General features: G+C 41.2%; 2 protein-coding genes across 2 annotated transcripts in view; one reads left to right on the top strand and one right to left on the bottom strand.

Moving 5' to 3' along the window:
• The first annotated feature begins 56 nt into the window (after nt 1–56).
• On the top strand, nt 57–11134 carry LOC110514006 (NLR family CARD domain-containing protein 3). The gene is made up of 10 exons (XM_036939555.1): nt 57–206; nt 2552–2668; nt 2894–2978; nt 3108–3336; nt 3728–5525; nt 5784–5916; nt 6159–6172; nt 9386–9559; nt 9738–9784; nt 10225–11134. Exons 1-10 carry the CDS (start codon nt 82–84, stop codon nt 10779–10781), a joined length of 3279 nt encoding a protein of 1092 aa, XP_036795450.1. The 5' UTR covers nt 57–81; the 3' UTR covers nt 10782–11134.
• Nucleotides 11135–21383: 10249 nt separating this feature from the next.
• Nucleotides 21384–21831, bottom strand: part of LOC110514005 (NLR family CARD domain-containing protein 3) — a 28506-nt gene continuing 28058 nt past the window's right edge. The window contains exon 10 of the mRNA XM_036939264.1: nt 21384–21831. This exon is cut by the window's right edge and continues 900 nt beyond it. The gene's annotated coding sequence lies outside the window, so the exon portion shown is untranslated.

Consider the following 21831-nt stretch of genomic DNA (forward strand, 5'->3'; position numbering starts at 1 on the left):
CATGCTGTATCTCTGTTTAGGGGTCAGTGCTCTAAAATGAGTCTCTCTGGAGAGAGAGAGGAGGAGGGCCCTGCCTCTAAAATGAGTCTCTCTGGAGAGAGAGAGGAGGAAGGCCCTGCCTCTAAAATGAGTCTCTCTGGAGAGAGAGAGTGGGGCCCTGCCTCTAAAATGTATCTCTCTGGGGAACATGAGATCAAAGTTAAGAGGTGAGATGACAATATTGTTTAAGAATTTATGTTTTTTTCTAAAATGCTATATCCACAATTTAATTCACATTTGTGTTTTTTCCTGCGTTGCAGGAATATTTCTGCCACAACAGAATATCAAATTAAGATATGGCAACTGTACTATAAGTCTCTCTGGGGCCAGTTTCCAGATAGTGATGAAATTTAGAGTTACGAGTGTTTTAAAGATGCATCTTTCCTACAACTGCCAAATATGTTACACACGTTTCCCCAAACATCATCCAGAGTAAACAGTCGCTATGTGTCTCTTTGGAGCATGTGTCGATACTGATAGGATTGAAAGAAAGGGAACGCTGCTCTCAGATCAGCTTTGTACATTCAAATCTTTCCTTAACATTATAATTAGTTAAATATACTGACGACGGATCAGCGTCTAGAGAGATATTACCACCTACAGCTGCAAATATTGAGGCGGCTTATTCTAACACTTACACAACGAAAATGCACTACATCACAGATTTGGCACATCATTGCACACATGTTAGGCTACACATCATGAAATATATTGAGACAAATTACAGACCAACAGAAAGAAAACGATGCTGCCCACAGAGAGGGCTGCCTTGCTTCTAGTCCTTAGGACACTTTGCAGTATTTTGTTTTTTATATAATATTTCTTACTTTGTTAGCCCAGAAAAACGTGTGTGTTATTACAATTATAACAACATACAGGAACTCAAGTCCTTTTGTTCACCCAATCTAGAATTCCTCACCATCAAATGCCGAACGTATTATTTCCCAAGAGAATTCTCTTCGGTTATTGTCACAGTCGTCTCAAGCCGATGTCACAGCGGCCCTCAAGGAACTTCACTGTACTTTATACAAACTGAAAACCACATATCCCGAGGCTGCATTTATTGTAGCTGGGGTTTTTAACAAAGCAAATGTAGGTAAAGGATGCCTAAATGATATCAGCATATTGACTATAGCACTCGGGCTGGAAAAACACTGAACCCTCCCCCGCCCTCCTTTCGGCAAATCTGACCACGACTCCATTTTGCTCCTCCCTTCCTAAAGTCAGAAACTCAAACAGGAAGCACCCGTGCTAAGGACTATTCAGTGCTGGTCTGACCAATCGGAATCCACGCTTCAAGATTGTTTTGATCACGTGGACTGGGATATGTTCCGGGTAGCTTCCGAGAACAGTACTGACGTGTACACTGAGATGGTTACTGATTTCATCAAGAAGTGTATAGGAGATGTTGTACCCATTGTGACTATTAAAACCTACCCTAACCAGAAACTGTGGATTGATGGCAGCATTCACGCAAAACTGAAAGCAGAAAGCACCGCATTTAACCATGGCAAGGTGACAGGGAATATGACAGAATACAAACAGAGTAGTCGTTCCCTCCGCGAGGCAATCAAACAGGGAAAACGTCAATATCGAGACAAAGTGTAGTTGTGATTCAACGGCTCAGACACGAGACGTGTGTCACAGGATTTACAGACAGTCACGGACTACACAAGGAAAACCAGCCGTGTATCGGACACCGACGTCTTGCTGCCGGACAAGCTAAACACCTTCTTTGCCCATTTTGAGGATAACACAGTCCCACCGACGCGGCCAGCTACCATGGACTGTGGGCTCTCCTTCTCCGTGGTCGACATGGAATTGTTAGATATTACTGCACTGTTAGATACTGCTGCACTGTCGGAGCTAGAAGCTCAAGCATTTCACTACACTCGCAATAACATCTACTAACCATGTGTATGTGACCAATACATAACTCAGTTGATTGACCATGACATGCATTTTAATATAATTTAAATAGGCCTGTAGCCAACTGGTTACATTTTAATGCAGTCATCTCGGTTTTCATTTCAAGCATAATTTTATATTTCGCTTGTTTGTATCAATTGCAAAGACATTTGCAACTTTGTATTTGTAGTCAGTGTTTGTAGTCATATTACTGTATTGAATTATAAGAAATAAAACAGTTATACTGATGTCACTAGTGTATGATTTGTCCAGTTCTTCATTCTACATTTGACTGTGTAAAACCTAGCAGTACTACTTATTACTCTGAAAGTGAGGCGGATATATAGAATTTAATAGCATAAAAACATGACTATTTGTCTCTCTGAAATGAAACCATCAAGTGACAGATTATAAACAAAGACATGTCTGTCATTGAATGTCATAATTAGCTAGTGAAAAAACACAACAATATCTTTCATAATTTCTGTAAGCAATAAAAGCAAATGTACCAAGATTTCTGAAAATGGAATTAAACTCTTCTTATTTTCTCAATCTGGGTTCCAAGTAAATGAGATAAGGAATGTTTGTCTCTGTTGTGTTGAAGCCCAATCAAGCGCAAGAGATCAGCCTCCCCTGTACCCAGCTGTGTGTCCATGAAGAGTGACTGGTCTATGAATTTACCTACACGGTTTAGAGAGGGAGACTTTTCTACTGAACAAAGGTAAGAAGAACTCATGGGTCATGGTCAGTGAGTTAAACAACACTGTCTCTAGTAAATTCTCTTCTCCCATTTTATTTTGGTTGTTTTCATAATCCATATTCTAATCCTTTTTTGCATTTTCATAGTCATAAAACAATATTAAACAAAAACAATATTCCCTTCCTGTGTGTGTGTGCGTGCGCGTGTGCGTGTGCGTGTGTGTGTGTGTAACTGTTTTGTCCACAGTTACCAACAGGAGAGATCAGAGTTAGAGATGCTCAGTGGTCAGTCTTCCCAGAGTCAACATATAGACCTGACCTCCATATTCAGTGTATGTGGTCCTGTTATGTACATTTGTTTTTGTTTAAGTCAAGTAAAGTTGATCTGTAAATCATCCATTAATATGTTAATGCGAAAGCATTTATTTTCTTGCTTAACTTAATGACTTTATTTATCTCAGTTGCTTGAAGAAAAAATTATGACATTTGTGAAGAACGAGCTGAAGCGGTTCAAGAGGATTCTTAGTCCAGAACTCCCACAAGGCTTTGAGAGTCAGAAGCAGGATGAGGAAGTGGTGGATGCTGAAGATGAGAAGCAGGAGAGCAGTCCCAGAGAGGGGGCTCTGAAGATCACACTGCACGTCCTGAGGAAAATGAACCAGAAGGAGCTTGCTGACACACTGGAGAAAAGTAAGAGTTGTCTGCCTCACGTTAAATGCTGTTTGATAACAAACATTTAAAAACTGTAGATAAAGTACAGCTAAAGTAGCTGTGTAACTCAATAATATTGTAACAGCCTTAACACAACACTTAGTGACATCATCAAGTAGCAGCGGAATGTGTTGCGTTGATTAATTTAGACAGAGGAGAGAGAGAGACAACATTATTAATAATACCATCAATAATACCAATCATAATATAATCAATTACTCCAGTGTGTAATGCATTATGAAAACATTTACACATTCATACAGACAGTTAAGAGAATACACTATTATAATGTACAACACTATAACACCGTCCTATAATAATGTAGGCATTAAAACAGACGTCATATTAACATCCTCTGTGTTATTTTTAGATTCAGTAGAGCTTGATGTGATTTGCCAACGTGAACTCAAATCTAATCTAAAGAAGAAGTTTCAATGTATATTTGAGGGGATCGCTAAACAAGGAAACCCAACACTTCTCAATAAGATCTACACAGAACTCTACATTACAGAGGGTGGAACAGGAGAGGTCAATAATGAACATGAGCTGAGACAGATTGAGACAACAACCAGGAAACAAGCAAGACCAGAGACTGCAATCAAATGTAACGACATCTTCAAACCCTTAACTGGACAAGACAAACTGATCAGAACTGTTCTGACAAAGGGAGTCGCTGGCATTGGAAAAACAGTTTCTGTGCAGAAGTTCATTCTGGACTGGGCTGAAGGAAAAGCAAATCAGGATGTTCAATTTGTATTTTCATTCCCTTTTCGGGAGCTGAATTTGATGAAAGGGGAAAAACACACTTTGATTGAACTTCTCAATCACTTTTCAATGGAAACCAAAGAATCAAGAATCTCCAACTACGACAAGTACAACGTTCTGTTCATCTTTGATGGTCTGGATGAGTGCCAACTGCCCCTAGACTTCCAGAAGAACAAGATCTGTTGTGACGTCACAAAGTCAACCTCAGTGGATGTTCTGCTGACAAATCTCATCAAGGGAAATCTGCTTCCCTCTGCTCTCCTCTGGATAACTACCCGACCTGCAGCAGCCAATAAGATCCCTTCAGGGTGTGTTGACCAGGTGACAGAGGTACGAGGGTTCAATGACCCACAGAAGGAGGAGTACTTCAGGAAGAGATTCAGTGATAAGGTCCTGGCCAGCAGTATCATCTCACACATAAAGACATCAAGGAGCCTCCACATCATGTGCCACATTCCAGTCTTCTGTTGGATTTCTGCAATAGTCCTTGAACACATGCTGAAACATAAGAGAGAAGAGATGCCCAAGACTCTGACTGACATGTACACACACCTTGTCGTGTTTCATACCAAACAGAAGAATGAGAAGTATCTTGGGAAAGAAGAGACAGGTCCACACTGGAATAAAGAGAGCATTCTATCACTGGGAAAACTGGCTTTTCAACAGCTTCTGAATCACAATCTGATTTTCTATGAAGAAGACCTGAAAGAGGCTGGCATTGATGTCAATGAAGCCTCAGTGTACTCAGGATTGTGCACGCAGCTCTTTAAAGAGGAATGTGGGCTGTACCAGCACAAGGTGTACTGCTTTGTGCATCTGAGCATTCAGGAGTTTCTGGCTGCTCTATATGTGTTCCTCTCATTCATCAACAACAATGAGAATCTAATGGCCAAACCGCAATCAACTTCCAGTAACTTAACTGCGCTGTTAAGAGACAAGCCTGAAGTTACTTTCTACAAGAGTGCTGTGGATAAAGCCTTACAAAGTGAGACGGGAAACCTGGACCTTTTCCTCCGCTTCCTTCTGGGCCTCTCAATGGAGTCCAATCATAAGCACTTACGAGGTCTACTGACAACAACAAGAGGCATCTCACAGAGCCATGAAGAAACAGTCAAGTACATCAAGGAGAAGATCAGGGAGAATCCCTCTCCAGAGAGGTGCATCAATTTGTTCCACTGTCTGAATGAACTGAACGACCATTCTCTAGTGGAGGAGATCCAAAGCTACCTGAGATCAGGAAGTGTCTCAAAAGCCAAACTGTCACCTGCACAGTGGTCAGCTCTGGTCTTTGTGTTGCTGACTTCAGAAAAGGAGGTGGATGTGTTTGACCTGAAGAAATACTCCAGATCAGAGGAAGGTCTTCTGAGGCTGCTGCCAGTGATCAAAGCCTCCAGAGTTGCTCTGTGAGTACAAACATGACATTTAAGTACTAATCATCAGGAAGAAATATTCCTTTTAGAGAACTGATATTGAAAAACTACATTGAAAAACATATTGAATTAATGCATTGATGTTCACATATGTATAACAATATGACCATACATTTTTGGTAGACGGAAGATTAATCTATGTGTTGTTTGAGAGAATAAACCGTTGTCCTTCTACACTACTGGTGTTAAATGAACAGTGTGTTTGTGAAGTCATGATGATCTCTCTGTCAGGCTGACAGGCTGTGGGGTCAATGAGGAAGGCTGTGCTTCTCTGGTCTCAGCTCTGAAGTCAAACCCCTCACACCTGAGAGAGCTGGATCTGAGTAACAATGACCTGAAGGATTCAGGAGTGAAGCTGCTCTCTGCTGGACTGGGGAATCCCCATTGTAAACTGGAGACTCTGAGGTCAGTATTCCTGTAGTTGGTCAACAAGTGATAACTGTTCACCAGATCCACATGTGTTTACCAGGCACACATAGTCCACACCATATGTGTTTGGAAAGTGAAGCTTACTGTTTTAAATTTGTCGCTATGCTCCAGCATTTTGGATTTGATATAGAATGTTTCATATTAGGCGACAGTACAGTGTGTTACCTTTTATTTCAGGGTAAAGGTGAGAGGTTAGCATGTTTTGTTGTAGTCTCTGTAAAGCTCTCACTCATTATTATTCATGATTCATACATGATTTTCTTAATCATGGCATCATCAAATTATTTTAGTAGTGTTCAGAAACATGTTATCTACTCACTTAGACAGATGATTAATCCAGTCATCATCCACAATTCCATTACTATTGGGCAAAACACAACCCAAAACACAACCCAAAACCCAACCACAACAAACTGCAAATGCAACCCACGAGTTTGGGACCAAATACTAAACTTTTGACTACTTTAATACACTATAAATGAATTGGTCAGAATACTTATGACTTCTTGAAATGGGGGGGCTAGATACATAAAGTGCTGTAATTTCTAAATGGTGAAACAGATATGAAAATACCCTCAAATAAAATTTGACATTACATACTGTCACCTCATATGAAACATTTGATCTCCAATCCAAAATTCTGAGTATAGAGCTAAATGTAAAATGTTAGCTTCACTGTCAAACTCGATATGGTGTGGACTGTATACTCAATAGAATCTAAATCTGATACCTCACTGTCTGTATTTTGACTGATACTGCTTTGTAAACTGGTCTGGTCAGTCTACTCACATATTTGTGTTTTATATTTCTCTCTACAAGCAGGACTTATTATTTTTCATAATGATACATCCATTTAAAATGTTGTAAAAAATATACTGCCACTCCATCTTCACCACCAAATAATAGCAGTGTGATTTTTAATTGATTTGACTCTTTGCAGGCTGTCAGGCTGTGGAGTCACAGAGGAAGGCTGTGCTTCTCTGGTCTCAGCTCTGATGTCAAACCCCTCACACCTGAGAGAGATGGATCTGAGTAACAATGACCTGAAGGATTCAGGAGTGAAGCTGCTCTCTGCTGGACTGGAGAATCCTCACTGTAAACTGGAGACTCTGAGGTCAGTATTCCTGTAGTTGGTCAACAAGTGGTAACTGTTCACCAGATCCACCTGTGTTTACCAGGCACACATAGTCCACACCATATGTGTTTGGAAAGTGAAGCTTACAGTTTTTAATTCCCTGAGGGGAACTCCACCCCCCCATTCAGCTGAAAAGGTGGCGCAGGGAATTCAAAAATATTCTTTAGAAATATTTAACTTTCACACATTAACAAGTCCAATACCTCAAATGAAATATACATATCTTGTTCATCTACCCATCATGTCCGATTTTTAAAATGTTTTACAGTGAAAACACAACATATATTTACGTTAGACCACCACCAAGTCAAAGGTAAAACGCAGCCATTTTTTCCAGACAAAGATAGAGTCACAAAAGCAGGATTAGAGATAAAATGAATCACTAACCTTTTGAAAATCTTCATCAGATGACACTCATATGACATGTTACACAATACATGTATGTTTTGTTCGATAATATGCATATTTATATCCACAAATATCGGTTTACATTGACGCCATGTTCAGAAAATACTCCAAAATATCCGGAGGAATTATAGAAAGCTACGCCAGATAACAGAAATACTCATCATAAACTTTGACTAAAGATACATGTTCTACATATAATTAAAGATACACTGGTTCTTCATGCAACCGCTGTGTCAGATTTTTTTTTAAACGTTACGGAAAAAGCCTACCATGCAATAAGCTGAGACAGCGCTCAGACTTACAAGTATTTGGAGTCAACAGAAATATAAAATTACATCATAAATATTCCCTTACCTTTGATGATCTTTCATCAGAATGCAGTGCAAGGAGTCCTAGTTCCACAATAAATCGTTGTTTTGTTCCATAATGTCCAATACTAGTGTGCAATTAGCTGCATTTGCTACCACTTTCAGCTCACGTGAAAAAGCTGAAACCGGTCCAGGACAACTCGCACGAAAACTTCAAAAATATATATTCCAGGTCGAATAAACTGGTCAAACTAAGTAGAGAATCAATCTTCAGGATGTTATTTTCATATATATCCAATAACGTTCCAACCGGATCATACGTTTTCAGCTGCAGCCAAATGGAACGGCGGTGGCACCCACAGAGAAATGCGCCACAGGAAAATGGCATTCTGTCGGGACACTGACTATTTCCCCTCCCATTCGGTCAAACTTCACAGCAAAAGCTCCATTCCACTTTCTACTGAATGAGGACATCTAGTGGAAGGCGTAGGAAGTGCTACCAGATCCATATTTTGTTGGGAAAGGAAGGGACGATGACGTCAAAGTTGACCCACATTCAGAATTTCACTTCTTGTTTGGAAGATTTCCTGCCCTATGAGTTCTGTTGTACTCACAGACATAATTCAAACAGTTTTAGAAACTTCAGAGTGTTTACTATCCAATAGTAATAATAATATGCATATATTAGCAATCTAGGACAGAGTAGGATGCAGTTCACTATGGGCACGCAATTCATCCAAAGTGAAAATACTGCCCCCTATCCTCAACAAGTTTTTAAAGTATTCAAAAGTTAAGCATTTGGTCAAATATTCTTTGCCTGCAGTGATTACATCAAGCTTGTGACTCTACCAACTTGTTGAATGCATATGCAGTTTGTTTTGGTTGTGTTTTGGATGATGTTTTTCTCAATAGAAAATAAATGGTGAATAATGTCCTGTCATTTTGGAGTCACTTCACTTGTATTGTAAGTAAGAATTGAAGATGTGTCCGAACACTTCTACATTCATGTGGAAACTTCCATGATTATGAATAATGAATTAATCGTGATGAATGAGCAAGTTACAGAGGAACAAATATCATGCCCCCTCTGTTATTGGTAATGTTTTGTTGTATCCTCTGTTATTGGTAATGTTGAGAGGTTATCTGTTTTGTTGTATCCTCTGTTATTGGTAATGTTGAGAGATTAACTGTTTTGTTGTATTCTCTGTAACTTTTCACTCATAATTTTTCATGATTGATTAATGATTTTTCTTAATCATGGAATCATCGGGGTGATTTCAGTAGTGTTTAGAAACATGTTATCTACTCACTTAGTAAGAAGATTAATCAAGTCCTCATCCACCATTCAGTTATTATTGGGCAAAACATAACCCAAAACACAGTCAAAACAAACTGTCTAGTAAAAAATGTGTACTTTACATTGTGTCGCTACAAGCAACAATTTGATAATTTGTCATTTCTGAATACATATGGCAGGTTTCAGGACACTGATGTATCTGAATATGTTGAAAAATAATAGCAGTGTGCTTTTAAAATGATGATACTCTTTGCAGGCTGTCATTCTGTCTAATCACAGAGGAAGGCTGTGCTTCTCTGGTCTCAGCTCTGAGGTCAAACCCCTCACACCTGAGAGAGCTGGACCTGAGCTACAATCACCCAGGAGACTCAGGAGTCAGACTGCTCTCTGCTGGCCTGGAGGATTCACACTGCAGACTGGAGAAACTCAAGTATGTAGAGGGTTTATGTCAATGTTCATATCCGACATGTTTGAGTTATCAGGCCAGTTTAGACAAACATTCTTACTACCATTTGGACAAAGTTATATGCTGACTCTCTCTGTGTGTCTGTGTGTGTTCACATTTACCACTCAATGAATGTCTGTTCTGCTTACCTCTCTCTATACAGTGTGGAATATGGTGGAGAGTACACAATGAAACCTGGGCTTAGAAATTGTGAGTGTTGACTGCTGTGAAGAATATAACTAAGAATAAGTCTTAATTCAAGTTAAGACAAAGTCAAAGACCACCATCATTACTTCCTTGGTCATATTAAATTTAAGCTGTAGTTCTACAGAATCAGAAATCGGGGACACCAAAGTTTAGAATGAGTTGCATTGACAGTGTGTGTGTCTGTGTATATGTGTGGCGTATTTGTGCGACATAAGAAGTGTGTGTGTGTGTTCATACAGGTGTTTGTGTGTAATTAATGGGAATAAGTGTGTTTTATAGTACCATACAGTATCACATATGATCCTTCAACAAGTCTCAAGTTTCCCTACCTTCTCCTTTTGATACCTAGAAACATCTACATTAAATTAATTAGTGAAAAGTGAGTTAACATTCTAATGTGAATGATGATGATTTCTAATAATATATTTGGTTTCATCCATCAGATGCCTGTGATCTCACACTGGACCGAAACACAGTAAACATACACCTCTCTCTGTCTGAGGAAAACACGAAGGTGACATGGAGGAGAGAGAAGCAGCCGTATCCTGATCACCTAGAGAGATTTGAGGACTGTGGACAGGTGCTCTGTAGAGAGGGTCTCACTGGGCGCTGTTACTGGGAGGTAGAGTGGAGTGGGAGTGTGGCAATTATAGGAGTGACATATAAAGGAATCAGCAGGAGAGGAGGGGGTATGGACTGTCTGATTGGATGGAATGACAAGTCCTGGAGTCTGTTCTGCTCTTACAACTGTTACAAAGCCTATCACAATAATAATCCCACTACCATAGACGTCCCCCCCTCCAGCCCCCACAGAGTAGGAGTGTATCTGGACTGGCCAGCCGGCACTCTGTCCTTCTACAGAGTCTCCTCTGACTCATTGACCCACCTGCACACATTCCACACCACATTCACTGAGCCCCTCTATCCAGGGTTTAGGGTTTGGTTTGAAGACTCCTCAGTGTCCCTGTGTCAGGTGGTTGATGTGTCAAACACAACATGATGTTTCACTCTAATCCTGGTCATGTTCAGTAAGACACACTTGAGAAACATGTAGAATAGCTCTCTAGTGTGTAAACACCACCCTGCCTCTCCTCTACAGTATCCACCCTGCCTCTCCTCTACAGTATCCACCCTGCCTCTCCTCTACAGTATCCACCCTGCCTCTCTTCCACAGTATCCACCCTGCAACTCCTCCACAGTGTCCACCCTGCCTCTCCTCTACAGTATCCACCCTGCCTCTCCTCCACAGCACCCACTTTGCCCCCCCTCCATCACATATACGTAACAGATACAGTGCCTTGCGAAAGTATTCGGCCCCCTTGAACTTTGCGACCTTTTGCCACATTTCAGGCTTCAAACATAAAGATATAAAACTGTATTTTTTTGTGAAGAATCAACAACAAGTGGGACAAAATCATGAAGTGGAACAACATTTATTGGATATTTCAAACTTTTTTAACAAATCAAAAACTGAAAAATTGGGCGTGCAAAATTATTCAGCCCCTTTACTTTCAGTGCAGCAAACTCTCTCCAGAAGTTCAGTGAGGATCTCTGAATGATCCAATGTTGACCTAAATGACTAATGATGATAAATACAATCCACCTGTGTGTAATCTACACCTGCTTCTACGCGTGCATTGCTTGCTGTTTGGGGTTTTAGGCTGGGTTTCTGTACAGCACTTTGAGATATCAGCTGATGTACGAAGGGCTATATAAATAAATTTGATTTGATTTGATTTAATCAAGTCTCCGTATAAATGCACCTGCACTGTGATAGTCTCAGAGGTCCGTTAAAAGCGCAGAGAGCATCAAGAAGAACAAGGAACACACCAGGCAGGCCCGAGATACTGTTGTGAAGAAGTCTAAAGCCGGATTTGGATACAAAAATATTTCCCAAGCTTTAAACATCCCAAGGAGCACTGTGCAAGCGATAATATTGAAATGGAAGGAGTATCAGACCACTGCAAATCTACCAAGACCTGGCCGTCCCTCTAAACTTTCAGCTCATACAAGGAGAAGACTGATCAGAGATGCAGCCAAGAGGCCCATGATCACTCTGGATGAACTGCAGAGATCTACAGCTGAGGTGGGAGACTCTGTCCATAGGACAACAATCAGTCGTATATTGCACAAATCTGGCCTTTATGGAAGAGTGGCAAGAAGAAAGCCATTTCTTAAAGATATCCCATAAAAAGTGTCGTTTAAAGTTTGCCACAAGCCACCTGGGAGACACACCAAACATGTGGAAGAAGGTGCTCTGGTCAGATGAAACCAAAATTGAACTTTTTGGCAACAATGCAAGACGTTATGTTTGGCGTAAAAGCAACACAGCTCATCACCCTGAACACACCATCCCCACTGTCAAACATGGTGGTGGCAGCATCATGGTTTGGGCCTGCTTCTCTTCAGAAGGGACAGGGAAGATGGTTAAAATTGATGGGAAGATGGATGGAGCCAAATACAGGACCATTCTGGAAGAAAACCTGATGGAGTCTGCAAAAGACCTGAGACTGGGACGGAGATTTGTCTTCCAACAAGACAATGATCCAAAACATAAAGCAAAATCTACAATGGAATGGTTCAAAAATAAACATATCCAGGTGTTAGAATGGCCAAGTCAAAGTCCAGACCTGAATCCAATCGAGAATCTGTGGAAAGAACTGAAAACTGCTGTTCACAAATGTTCTCCATCCAACCGCACTGAGCTCGAGTTGTTTTGCAAGGAGGAATGGGAAAAAATTTCAGTCTCTCGATGTGCAAAACTGATAGAGACATACCCCAAGCGACTTACAGCTGTAATCGCAGCAAAAGGTGGCGCTACAAAGTATTAACTTAAGGGGGCTGAATAATTTTGCACGCCCCAATTTTTCAGTTTTTGATTTGTTAAAAAAGTTTGAAATATCCAATAAATGTTGTTCCACTTCATGATTGTGTCCCACTTGTTGTTGATTCTTCACAAAAAAATACAGTTTTATATCTTTATGTTTGAAGCCTGAAATGTGGCAAAAGTTCGCAAAGTTCAAGGGGGCCGAATACTTTCGCAAGGCACTGTATATCCCTCTAAATCAAATCAAAATCAAATCAAATTTATTTATATAGCCCTTCGTACATCAGCTGATATCTCAAAGTGCTGTACAGAAACCCAGCCTAAAACCCCAAACAGCAAGCAATGCAGGTGTAGAAGCACGGTGGCTAGGAAAAACTCCCTAGAAAGGCCAAAACCTAGGAAGAAACCTAGAGAGGAACCAGGCTATGTGGGGTGGCCAGTCCTCTTCTGGCTGTGCCGGGTGGAGATTATAACAAAACATGGTCAAGATGTTCAAATGTTCATAAATGACCAGCATGGTCGAATAATAATAAGGCAGAATAGTTGAAACTGGAGCAGCAGCACAGTCAGGTGGACTGGGGACAGCAAGGAGTCATCATGTCAGGTATTCCTGGGACATGGTCCTAGGGCTCAGGTCCTCCGAGAGAGAGAAAGAAAGAGATAATTAGAGAGAGCATATGTGGGATGGCCAGTCCTCTTCTGGCTGTGCCGGGTGGGGATTATAACAGAACATGGCCAAGATGTTCAAATGTTCATAAATGACCAGCATGGTCGAATAATAATAAGGCAGAACAGTTGAAACTGGAGCAGCAGCACAGCCAGGTGGACTGGGGACAGCAAGGAGTCATCATGTCAGGTAGTCCTGGGGCATGGTCCTAGGGCTCAGGTCCTCCGAGAGAGAGAAAGAGAGAACGAGAGAATTAGAGAACGCACACTTAGATTCACACAGGACACCGAATAGGACAGGAGAAGTACTCCAGATATAACAAACTGACCCCAGCCCCCCGACACATAAACTACTGCAGCATAAATACTGGAGGCTGAGACAGGAGGGGTCAGGAGACACTGTGGCCCACTCCGAGGACACCCCCGGACAGGGCCAAACAGGAAGGATATAACCCCACCCACTTCGCCAAAGCACAGCCCCCACACCACTAGAGGGATATCTTCAACCACCAACTTACCATCCTGAGACAAGGCTGAGTATAGCCCACAAAGACCTCCGCCACGGCACAACCCAAGGGGGGGGGGGGGGGGGGGGGGGGGGGGGGCGCCAACCCTCTCTCTCCTTCTTTTCTACCCCTGTGTCATAGTTCTCTCCTTCCCCAATACCTAAAAATAAAAAATACCCCCACAGAACTCCACTTTCCCCCGTTGCTGTGTACCCCACACAGTCTTTGAAGTAGTCATTGAACATCAAAACTTAACGTCTGTGGCATGCTCTCCATGTTCACCATACTTGTATCGAGGAACAGAGGGAGAATCAGGGAGAACGTAACGTTATTAAAACTGGCTTATAATTAGAATAATGCGCAAGATGACATGAGACATGAAATGGTGAAACAACTAAGAGTTGATGGAAAATTCTATTCTTGAATCAATCTACTGTGTTGTAACATTTTCATGCCACTGTTGCACTGCTTCCTGAAACACAAGTAAAGGTTTCGTAAACAGAAGTTGTTTCTGTTCTCAATTTTCTTACTATCATTATTGAAATTGTCTAACATTGAAATATACTTAATAAAATAGCACCACAAAATTCTCCACTGTTCACAACATCCCTTAATCCCTTCCATTTCAAGGAGAGAGTCAGGTAGGCAACATCCCCCTTCTGAGAGGATGACCTGCAGACAGATCTCCTCTGAGAGGATGACCTGCAGACAGATCTCCTCTGAGAGGATGACCTCCAGACAGATCTCCTCTGAGAGGATGAACTCCAGACACATCTCCTCTGAGAGGATGAACTCCAGACAGATCTCCTCTGAGAGGATGAACTCCAGACAGATCTCCTCTGAGAGGATGAACTCCAGACAGATCTCCTCTGAGAGGATGAACCAGACAGATCTCCTCTGAGAGGATGATCTCCAGACAGATCTCCTCTGAGAGGATGATCTCCAGACAGATCTCCTCTGAGAGGATGACCTCCAGACAGATCTCCTCTGAGAGGATGACCTCCAGACAGATCTCCTCCAAGACACATTGTGGCATCTGAAGGGCCAATAGCATATTCAGTGTATTGTCAGGGTTGTTACTATTACCAATGGGTAATGCATACTTGTTTGTAATTACAATAATTCTTAAAATGATTCGAAGTCATGTGTAGACCTACCCTTAAACAGAGGACAGGTGTCTTTTGGGAGAGAAACATCATCAACACAGACAGCATGGAACAAACAATGATAACGCATTAATGAAACAACATTGTCGTTATGTAATGGTGAGAGAGAGAGAAAGATAAAGAGATAGAGAGAGGGATAACGAGAGGGAGAGATTGTGTTGTGTATGCTCCTACATTTTTTTTTTACCTTTATTTAGCCAGGCAAGTCAGTTAAGAACAAATTCTTATTTTCAATGACGGCCTGGGAACAGTGGGTTAACTGCCTGTTCAGGGGCAGAACGACAGATTTGTACCTTGTCAGCTCGGGGGTTTAAACTCGCAACCTTCCGGTTACTAGTCCAACGCTCTAACCACTAGGCTACCCTGCCGCCCCAAATGTGGTGACTTTGTGAAGATTTACCATGGACACTAAACCAACACCCTCAGGGCACTTCTTGGCAAAGGCTTGATCCTCAGATATATTTGACTCTGTAAAAATCAGAACACTATTTAAGTTAAAGTTAGAACATACTCTAGTTTCCAAATGATTTCATTATCATAAATTACTTTCTTACATGATACTTACTTGGGTGACTGCCGCATGTCTCCTTTTCCGTTCCCCCCACCTTGTTCAAAACAGTTTTTCAGCATCAGCTGTCAGAGCAGCTTACCGATCATTGCATCTGTACACAGCCCATCTGTAAATAGCCCACCCAACTACCTTATCCCCATGTTATTTTTTATGGACCTTTGCACCCCAGTATCTCTACTTGCACATTCATCTTCTGCACATGTATCACTCCAGTGTTAATTGCTAAATTGTAATTATTTCTGCACTATGGCCTATTTATTGCCTTACCTCCCTAATCTCACTACATTTGCACACACTGCATATAGATTTTTTCTACTGTGTTTATGACTGTATGTTTGTTTATCCCATGTGTAACTCTGTGTTGTTTGTGTCACACTGCTTTGCTTTATCTTGGCCAGGTTGCAGTTGTAAATGAGAACTTGTTCTCAACTAGGCAACCTGGTTAAATAAAGGGGGGATAAAATAAAATAAACTTGAGGTAACAAAAACAAATGTACATAACAGGACCACATACACTGAATATGGAGGCCAGGTCAGGGATGTGTTGGGTTGATTAGTTGATTTAAGTGCCATCAAACAATATTAACTTCCCACAAACACAGGTGGGAAAAGGGTACCTAAGTATGGATTCCAATCAGAGACAACAATATATTGCTGTCCTTGATTGAGAACCATACCTGGCCAAAACCTAAACCTAGAAATTGAAAATCATAGAAACACAAAACAGAATGCCCGCCCCAACTCACGCCCTGACCAAACCAAAATAGATACATAAAAAGGATCTAAGGTCAGGGCGTGACAGTACCCTCCCCCCTCCCAAAGGTGCGGACTCTGGCTGCAAAACCTGACACATATAGGGGAGGGTCTGGGTGGGCATCTATCCGCAGTGGCGGCTCTGGTGCAGGACGTAAACACCGCTTCACCTCTGGCTTGGCCCACTTAGGTGTCGCCTTTAAAGCTTCGCCTTAGCTGCCCCCAGTTCCTCCCGTGGACGGCAAAACTCCCCAGCTTGCCTCCAGGGTCCCTTACCATCCAGGATTGCCTCCCATGTCCAGGAGTCCTCCTTACCACGCCGCTTGGTCTGATGGTGGTGGGAAGTTCTGTCATGGCTGTTGAATGAACTGGTATTCAGTATATTTTCTCTTTTATTTGAAATGACTGACAATCAATAAACAAAACAAACCGTGAAGCTTAAGGCTAAGTGCCATCAAACAATGTTAACTCCCACAAACACAGGTGGGGAAAAAGGGTACCTAAGTATGGTTTCCAATCAGAGACAACGATAGACAGCTTTCCCTGATTGAGAACCATACCTGGCCAAAACCTAGAAAACCTAGAAATAGAAAATCTTAGAAACACAAAACATAGAATGCCCACCCCAACTCACAGATTCCATCAATAACACCAATAATGATATCAATAATAATAATATTTTCAGTCACACCAGTGTGTAATGGATTATGAAAAAAAATTCACGTTTATACAGGCAGTTAAGAGAAGAAATTATTACAATTTAAAACACAGTCCAACAATACTGTAGGCATTAGAACAGACGTAATATTAATATCCTCAATAGGAGGTGATACAGCCCAGAAGGATGCTCTCAATTGTGCATCTGTAAAAATTTGTGAGGGTTTTAGGTGCCAAGCTAAATTTCTTCAGCCTCCGGAGGTTGAAGAGGTGCTGTTGCGCCTTCTCCACCACACTGTCTGTGTGGATGGACCATTTCAGTTTGTCAGTGATGTGTATGCCGAGGAACTTGAAGCTTTCCACCTTTTCCACTGCGGTCCTTCCAGGTGTTAGACTATTGACAGTAGAATTCTAGTGAATTCCATGTCCTTCCAGGGGTTAGACTATCAACAGCGAGTCAGGTGTTCTCTGAATCTGGTCCTGGAGCTACTGGGTGTGAGCTCTGTGGCTATGGAGTGAAGCTACACAAAATAGACTGTGCCAATGTTTGCTGCTGCATTAACCAGTTATGCATTAGGGGGCGCTCTTTAATTTTTGGATAAAAAAACGTTCCCGTTTTAAACAAGATATTTTGTCACGAAAAGATGCTCGACTATGCATATAATTGACAGCCTTGGAAAGAAAACACTCTGACGTTTCCAAAACTGCAAAGATATTGTCTGTGAGTGCCACAGAACTAATGCTACAGGCGAAACCAAGATGAAATTTCATACAGGAAGTGCCCCAGATTTTGAATGCGCTGTGTTCCATTGTCTCCTTATATGGCTGTGAATGCGCCAGGAATGAGCCTACACTTTGTCGTTTCCGCAAGGTGTCTGCAGCATTGTGACGTATTTGTAGGCATATCATTGGAAGATTGACCATAAGAGACTACATTTACCAGGTGCCCGCTGGGTGTCCTCCGTCAAAATTATTGCGTAATCTCCAGCTGCGTGCATTTTTCCATTTGGTTCAGAGGAGAAACCAAACTGCCACGAATGATTTATCATCGAATAGATATGTGAAAAACACCTTGAGGATTGATTCTAAACAACGTTTGCCATGTTTCTGTCGATATTATGGAGTTAATTTGGAAAAAAGTTTGGCGTTGTAATGACTGAATTTTCGGGTTTTTTTCTTAGCCAAACGTGATGAACAAAACGGAGCAATTTCTCCTACACAAATAATATTTTTGGAAAAACTGAACATTTGCTATCTAACTGAGTCTCCTCATTGAAAACATCCAAAGTTCTTCAAAGGTAAATTATTTTATTTGAATGCTTTTCTTGTTTTTGTGAAAATGTTGCCTGCTGAATGCTAGGCTTAATGCTATGCTAGGCTATCAATACTCTTACACAAATGCTTGTGTAGCTATGGTTGAAAAGCATATTTTGAAAATCTGAGATGACAGTGTTGTTAACAAAAGGCTAAGCTTGTGAGACAATATATTTATTTCATTTCATTTGCGATTTTCATGAATAGTTAACGTTGCGTTATGCTAATGAGCTTGAGGCTATGATTACGCTCCCGGATACGGGATTGCTCGACACTAGAGGTTAAAGAAACTATCACAACAATGAGTTTAATGCTGTTCTAAATTACATTAGAGACAGACTAGTAGCCTGTGGGCTACGGAGTGAAGCTACACAAAAGAGACTGTTGACTGAAAGTAATCTGACCATGGCAAAGGACATTGAAATCAATGTGTCCATGGAACTAGCTGCTAAAGAGGCTCACCAGTTGATTTCATCAAGAACTTAGTGGGTTCATCTAACAACCTAATCACCAGTTGATACATTTTAATCTCATACACAGCCTATACCTTCCACCTAGATAACATAATTTAACAGGCATAAAACCAAGGCTTTTACAGTTACAGAAGTCAACAAATGATAGCACCTGGGTAATAGGAGTGGAACTGGGGGCCACATGGCCTGGGTTAACCTCTACATCACCAGGAGGAGAAGTAGTATAAGGGTACGGCTAAAGGCTATAAGAACTGGTCGTCTAGTGCGTTGGGGACAGAGAATAAAAGGAGCAGATTTCTGGGCGTGGTAGAATACATTCAAGGCATAACGTACAGACAATGGTATGGTAGGATGTGAGTACAGTGGACGGAAACCTATGCGTTGTGTGACAATGAGAGATGTGTTTGTCTCTGGAGGCATCAATTAACGTAGGTGAGGCATGTGTGTGGGGTGGGACGAAAGAGCTATCTAAGGCATTTTGAGTGGGACTGACTGCTCTACAGTGAAATAAAACAATAAAAACTAGCCAAGACAGCAGTAGACAAGGCATATTGACATTAGAGAGAAGCATAAAGCAATCACAGGTGTTGATCAGGAGAGCTAAGACAACAACTGGTAAATGGCGATGAATGGGCAGAGCGGGTCAGTTAGGTACATAAAGGACCTGAGTTCGGCTGGGGCCGACAGGTAAACAAAATGAGGTACCGTGTTATTGAAACAGTCCAGGGGGCGTCAGCGGTGTAGCCGAGTGATCATAGGGTCAAAAGAGCAGCAATAGGTAAGTCAGGGTGCTGTTCGGTAGCCACTACTACGCTGGGCAAGCAGGGGACACAGCGTTCAGAAAAGCTAGCGGGCTGGGGCTAGTAGATGGTTCTGCGGCGATATCGTAACAGAATAGCCCTAGAATTAGCTAGTATATGGGTCTAGCTCAAAGCTAGCTGGTGCTTGTTTCAGGACAGAGGCGTTAGCTCACAGTAGCCACTCGTTAGTGGCTACCGGAGTAATGATCCGGTGTAATAATCCAGAGCGGCAGGAATCCGGTGATATGGTAGAGAGAAGCATTCCGATATGCTCTGGGTTGATATGGCGCTCTGCAGACTGGTAGGTGATTGTCCGAGCTAAGGCTGGCTGATTCCGGGGGGAAAAATTCGGGGACCACTAGCCGTGGCTAACAAAGACTAGTAGCTAGTTAGCTGGCTAGCTCCAGATGGAAGTTCCAGTTATAAGGAATAAAAATAGCAGAACCGTACCACATTCGGTGAGGCGGGTTGCAGGAAAGCATATTTAGTTCTTAGATAAAATAACTTTCCAAGATATATTCGAAAAACACTGGCTATTTACAAGGGATAAGACCAGGGATAAGACAAAGACAGATATGCACGTCCTACTGCACTGCCATCTTGGATTTGAAATAAATATCCTTGAATTTCCAGGGCAAAGCTTTGCCCTGAAGCAAGGATATGCATATTCCTGGTACCATTTGAAAGGAAACAGTTTTTGGAAATGTGAAGGGAATGTAGGAGAATATAACACATTTAGATCCGGTAAAAGATAATACAAAGAAAAAAACATTTTAAATGGAAGAGAAAGGCCATAATGTATTATTCCAGCCCAGGTGCAATTTAGATTTTGTCCACTAGATGGCAGTGTATGTGCAATGTTTTAGACTGAGCCAATGAACCATTACATTTCTGTTCAAAAATGTTGTATCAAGACTGCCCAAATGTGCCTAATTTGTTAATTAATACCTTTTCATGTTCAAAACTGTGCTCTCTCTTCAAACAATAGCATGGTATTATTTCACTGTAATAGCTACTGTAAATTGGACAGTGCAGTTAGATTAACAAGAATTTAAGCTTCCTGCCAATATCAGATATGTGTATGTCCTGGGAAATGTTCTTGTTCCTTACAACCTCATGCTAATCGCATTTGCCTACGTTAGCTCAACCGTCCCGTAGGGGACCCACCAATCCTGAACAAGTTTTAACCCCATAGTATGTCATACAGTAATGATCATCAGTAGTATTATTTAACCCCATAGTATTTCATACAGTAATGATGATCAGTAGTAGTAGAAAGCATCCTGGATCATTTATCATGTCAGACATTTCCCTCTATTTCTTCCCATATCGAACTGCTGTTGTAAAAAGGCTTTATAAATAAATGATTGATATAACGTTGAACCCCCAACCTCCCAAACAGGCTGCAGTCTGTTACATTCTAACAGTCTATACAAATCTTTGAGGAATTCCCCTTTTCTAATGTATCATGTATAGCAGTAACCTTACTTTGGGTCAAAGGGCATTGGTCCAATGATAACATTTAGAGGATTGTCCCTGGAGCAGTCATAGAGAGAAAGCTGGGTACTGCTCTCTGGGTGTGGGGGTTGGCAGCTCCCCCCTCCTCTCTCTCTCCTCAGAGACACTCATTTTAGGGGCATGTTCCAACTTCCAGAATTAAAGCGCTATTAAGAGTCACATACACCACTTGGGTGACACACACTTTCTTGATCAAACGTGTACTTACCAGTGTTTATAGTCTATATAAAGACATGCAGTACTACCCAGATTGACACACGATACCTATCTAATAATAACACAAGTTGTCCCTTACTTCAGTATTGTCTCTCTGCTCTGTCTGTTACATTACTGTTCTGAAATACAATACTGTACTGTCCTCTCCAGTTTAGAGTTTATAAGATATCCTGCTCTGTCATCTCAAAATGTATCCCGTCTGGACAGTTTTCTTTACTGACAACTGGGATTAGAGACAGAGAGAGACAGACATTAAATACTCATGATTTTTTTCACAGAAATTGCGTTGTGACACTTTACAAGGCATATGATACGTATTTTAATACCTTCATAAAGGTATTGACCATTTTAAATAATATTATTTAAATGTTCAGTGTATGATACACGTCTTAAAACAACTACAGGTGACATTATTGTGGTCATGTGGTCCAATGTAAACGATCACTCCAACACTGAACATGTAAAAAAAAATCTGTGTTCATATAGTTTAACATGGTTATTATTTACAGGAAAAAACTGGCTCAAACTGGTGTGTGTGTTACTTATTTAAATGTCATATTGTCTTATTAAACACAAAACATTT

This window comes from Oncorhynchus mykiss, chromosome 12 (assembly GCF_013265735.2).
Source record: "Oncorhynchus mykiss isolate Arlee chromosome 12, USDA_OmykA_1.1, whole genome shotgun sequence".
NCBI lineage: Eukaryota > Metazoa > Chordata > Actinopteri > Salmoniformes > Salmonidae > Oncorhynchus > Oncorhynchus mykiss.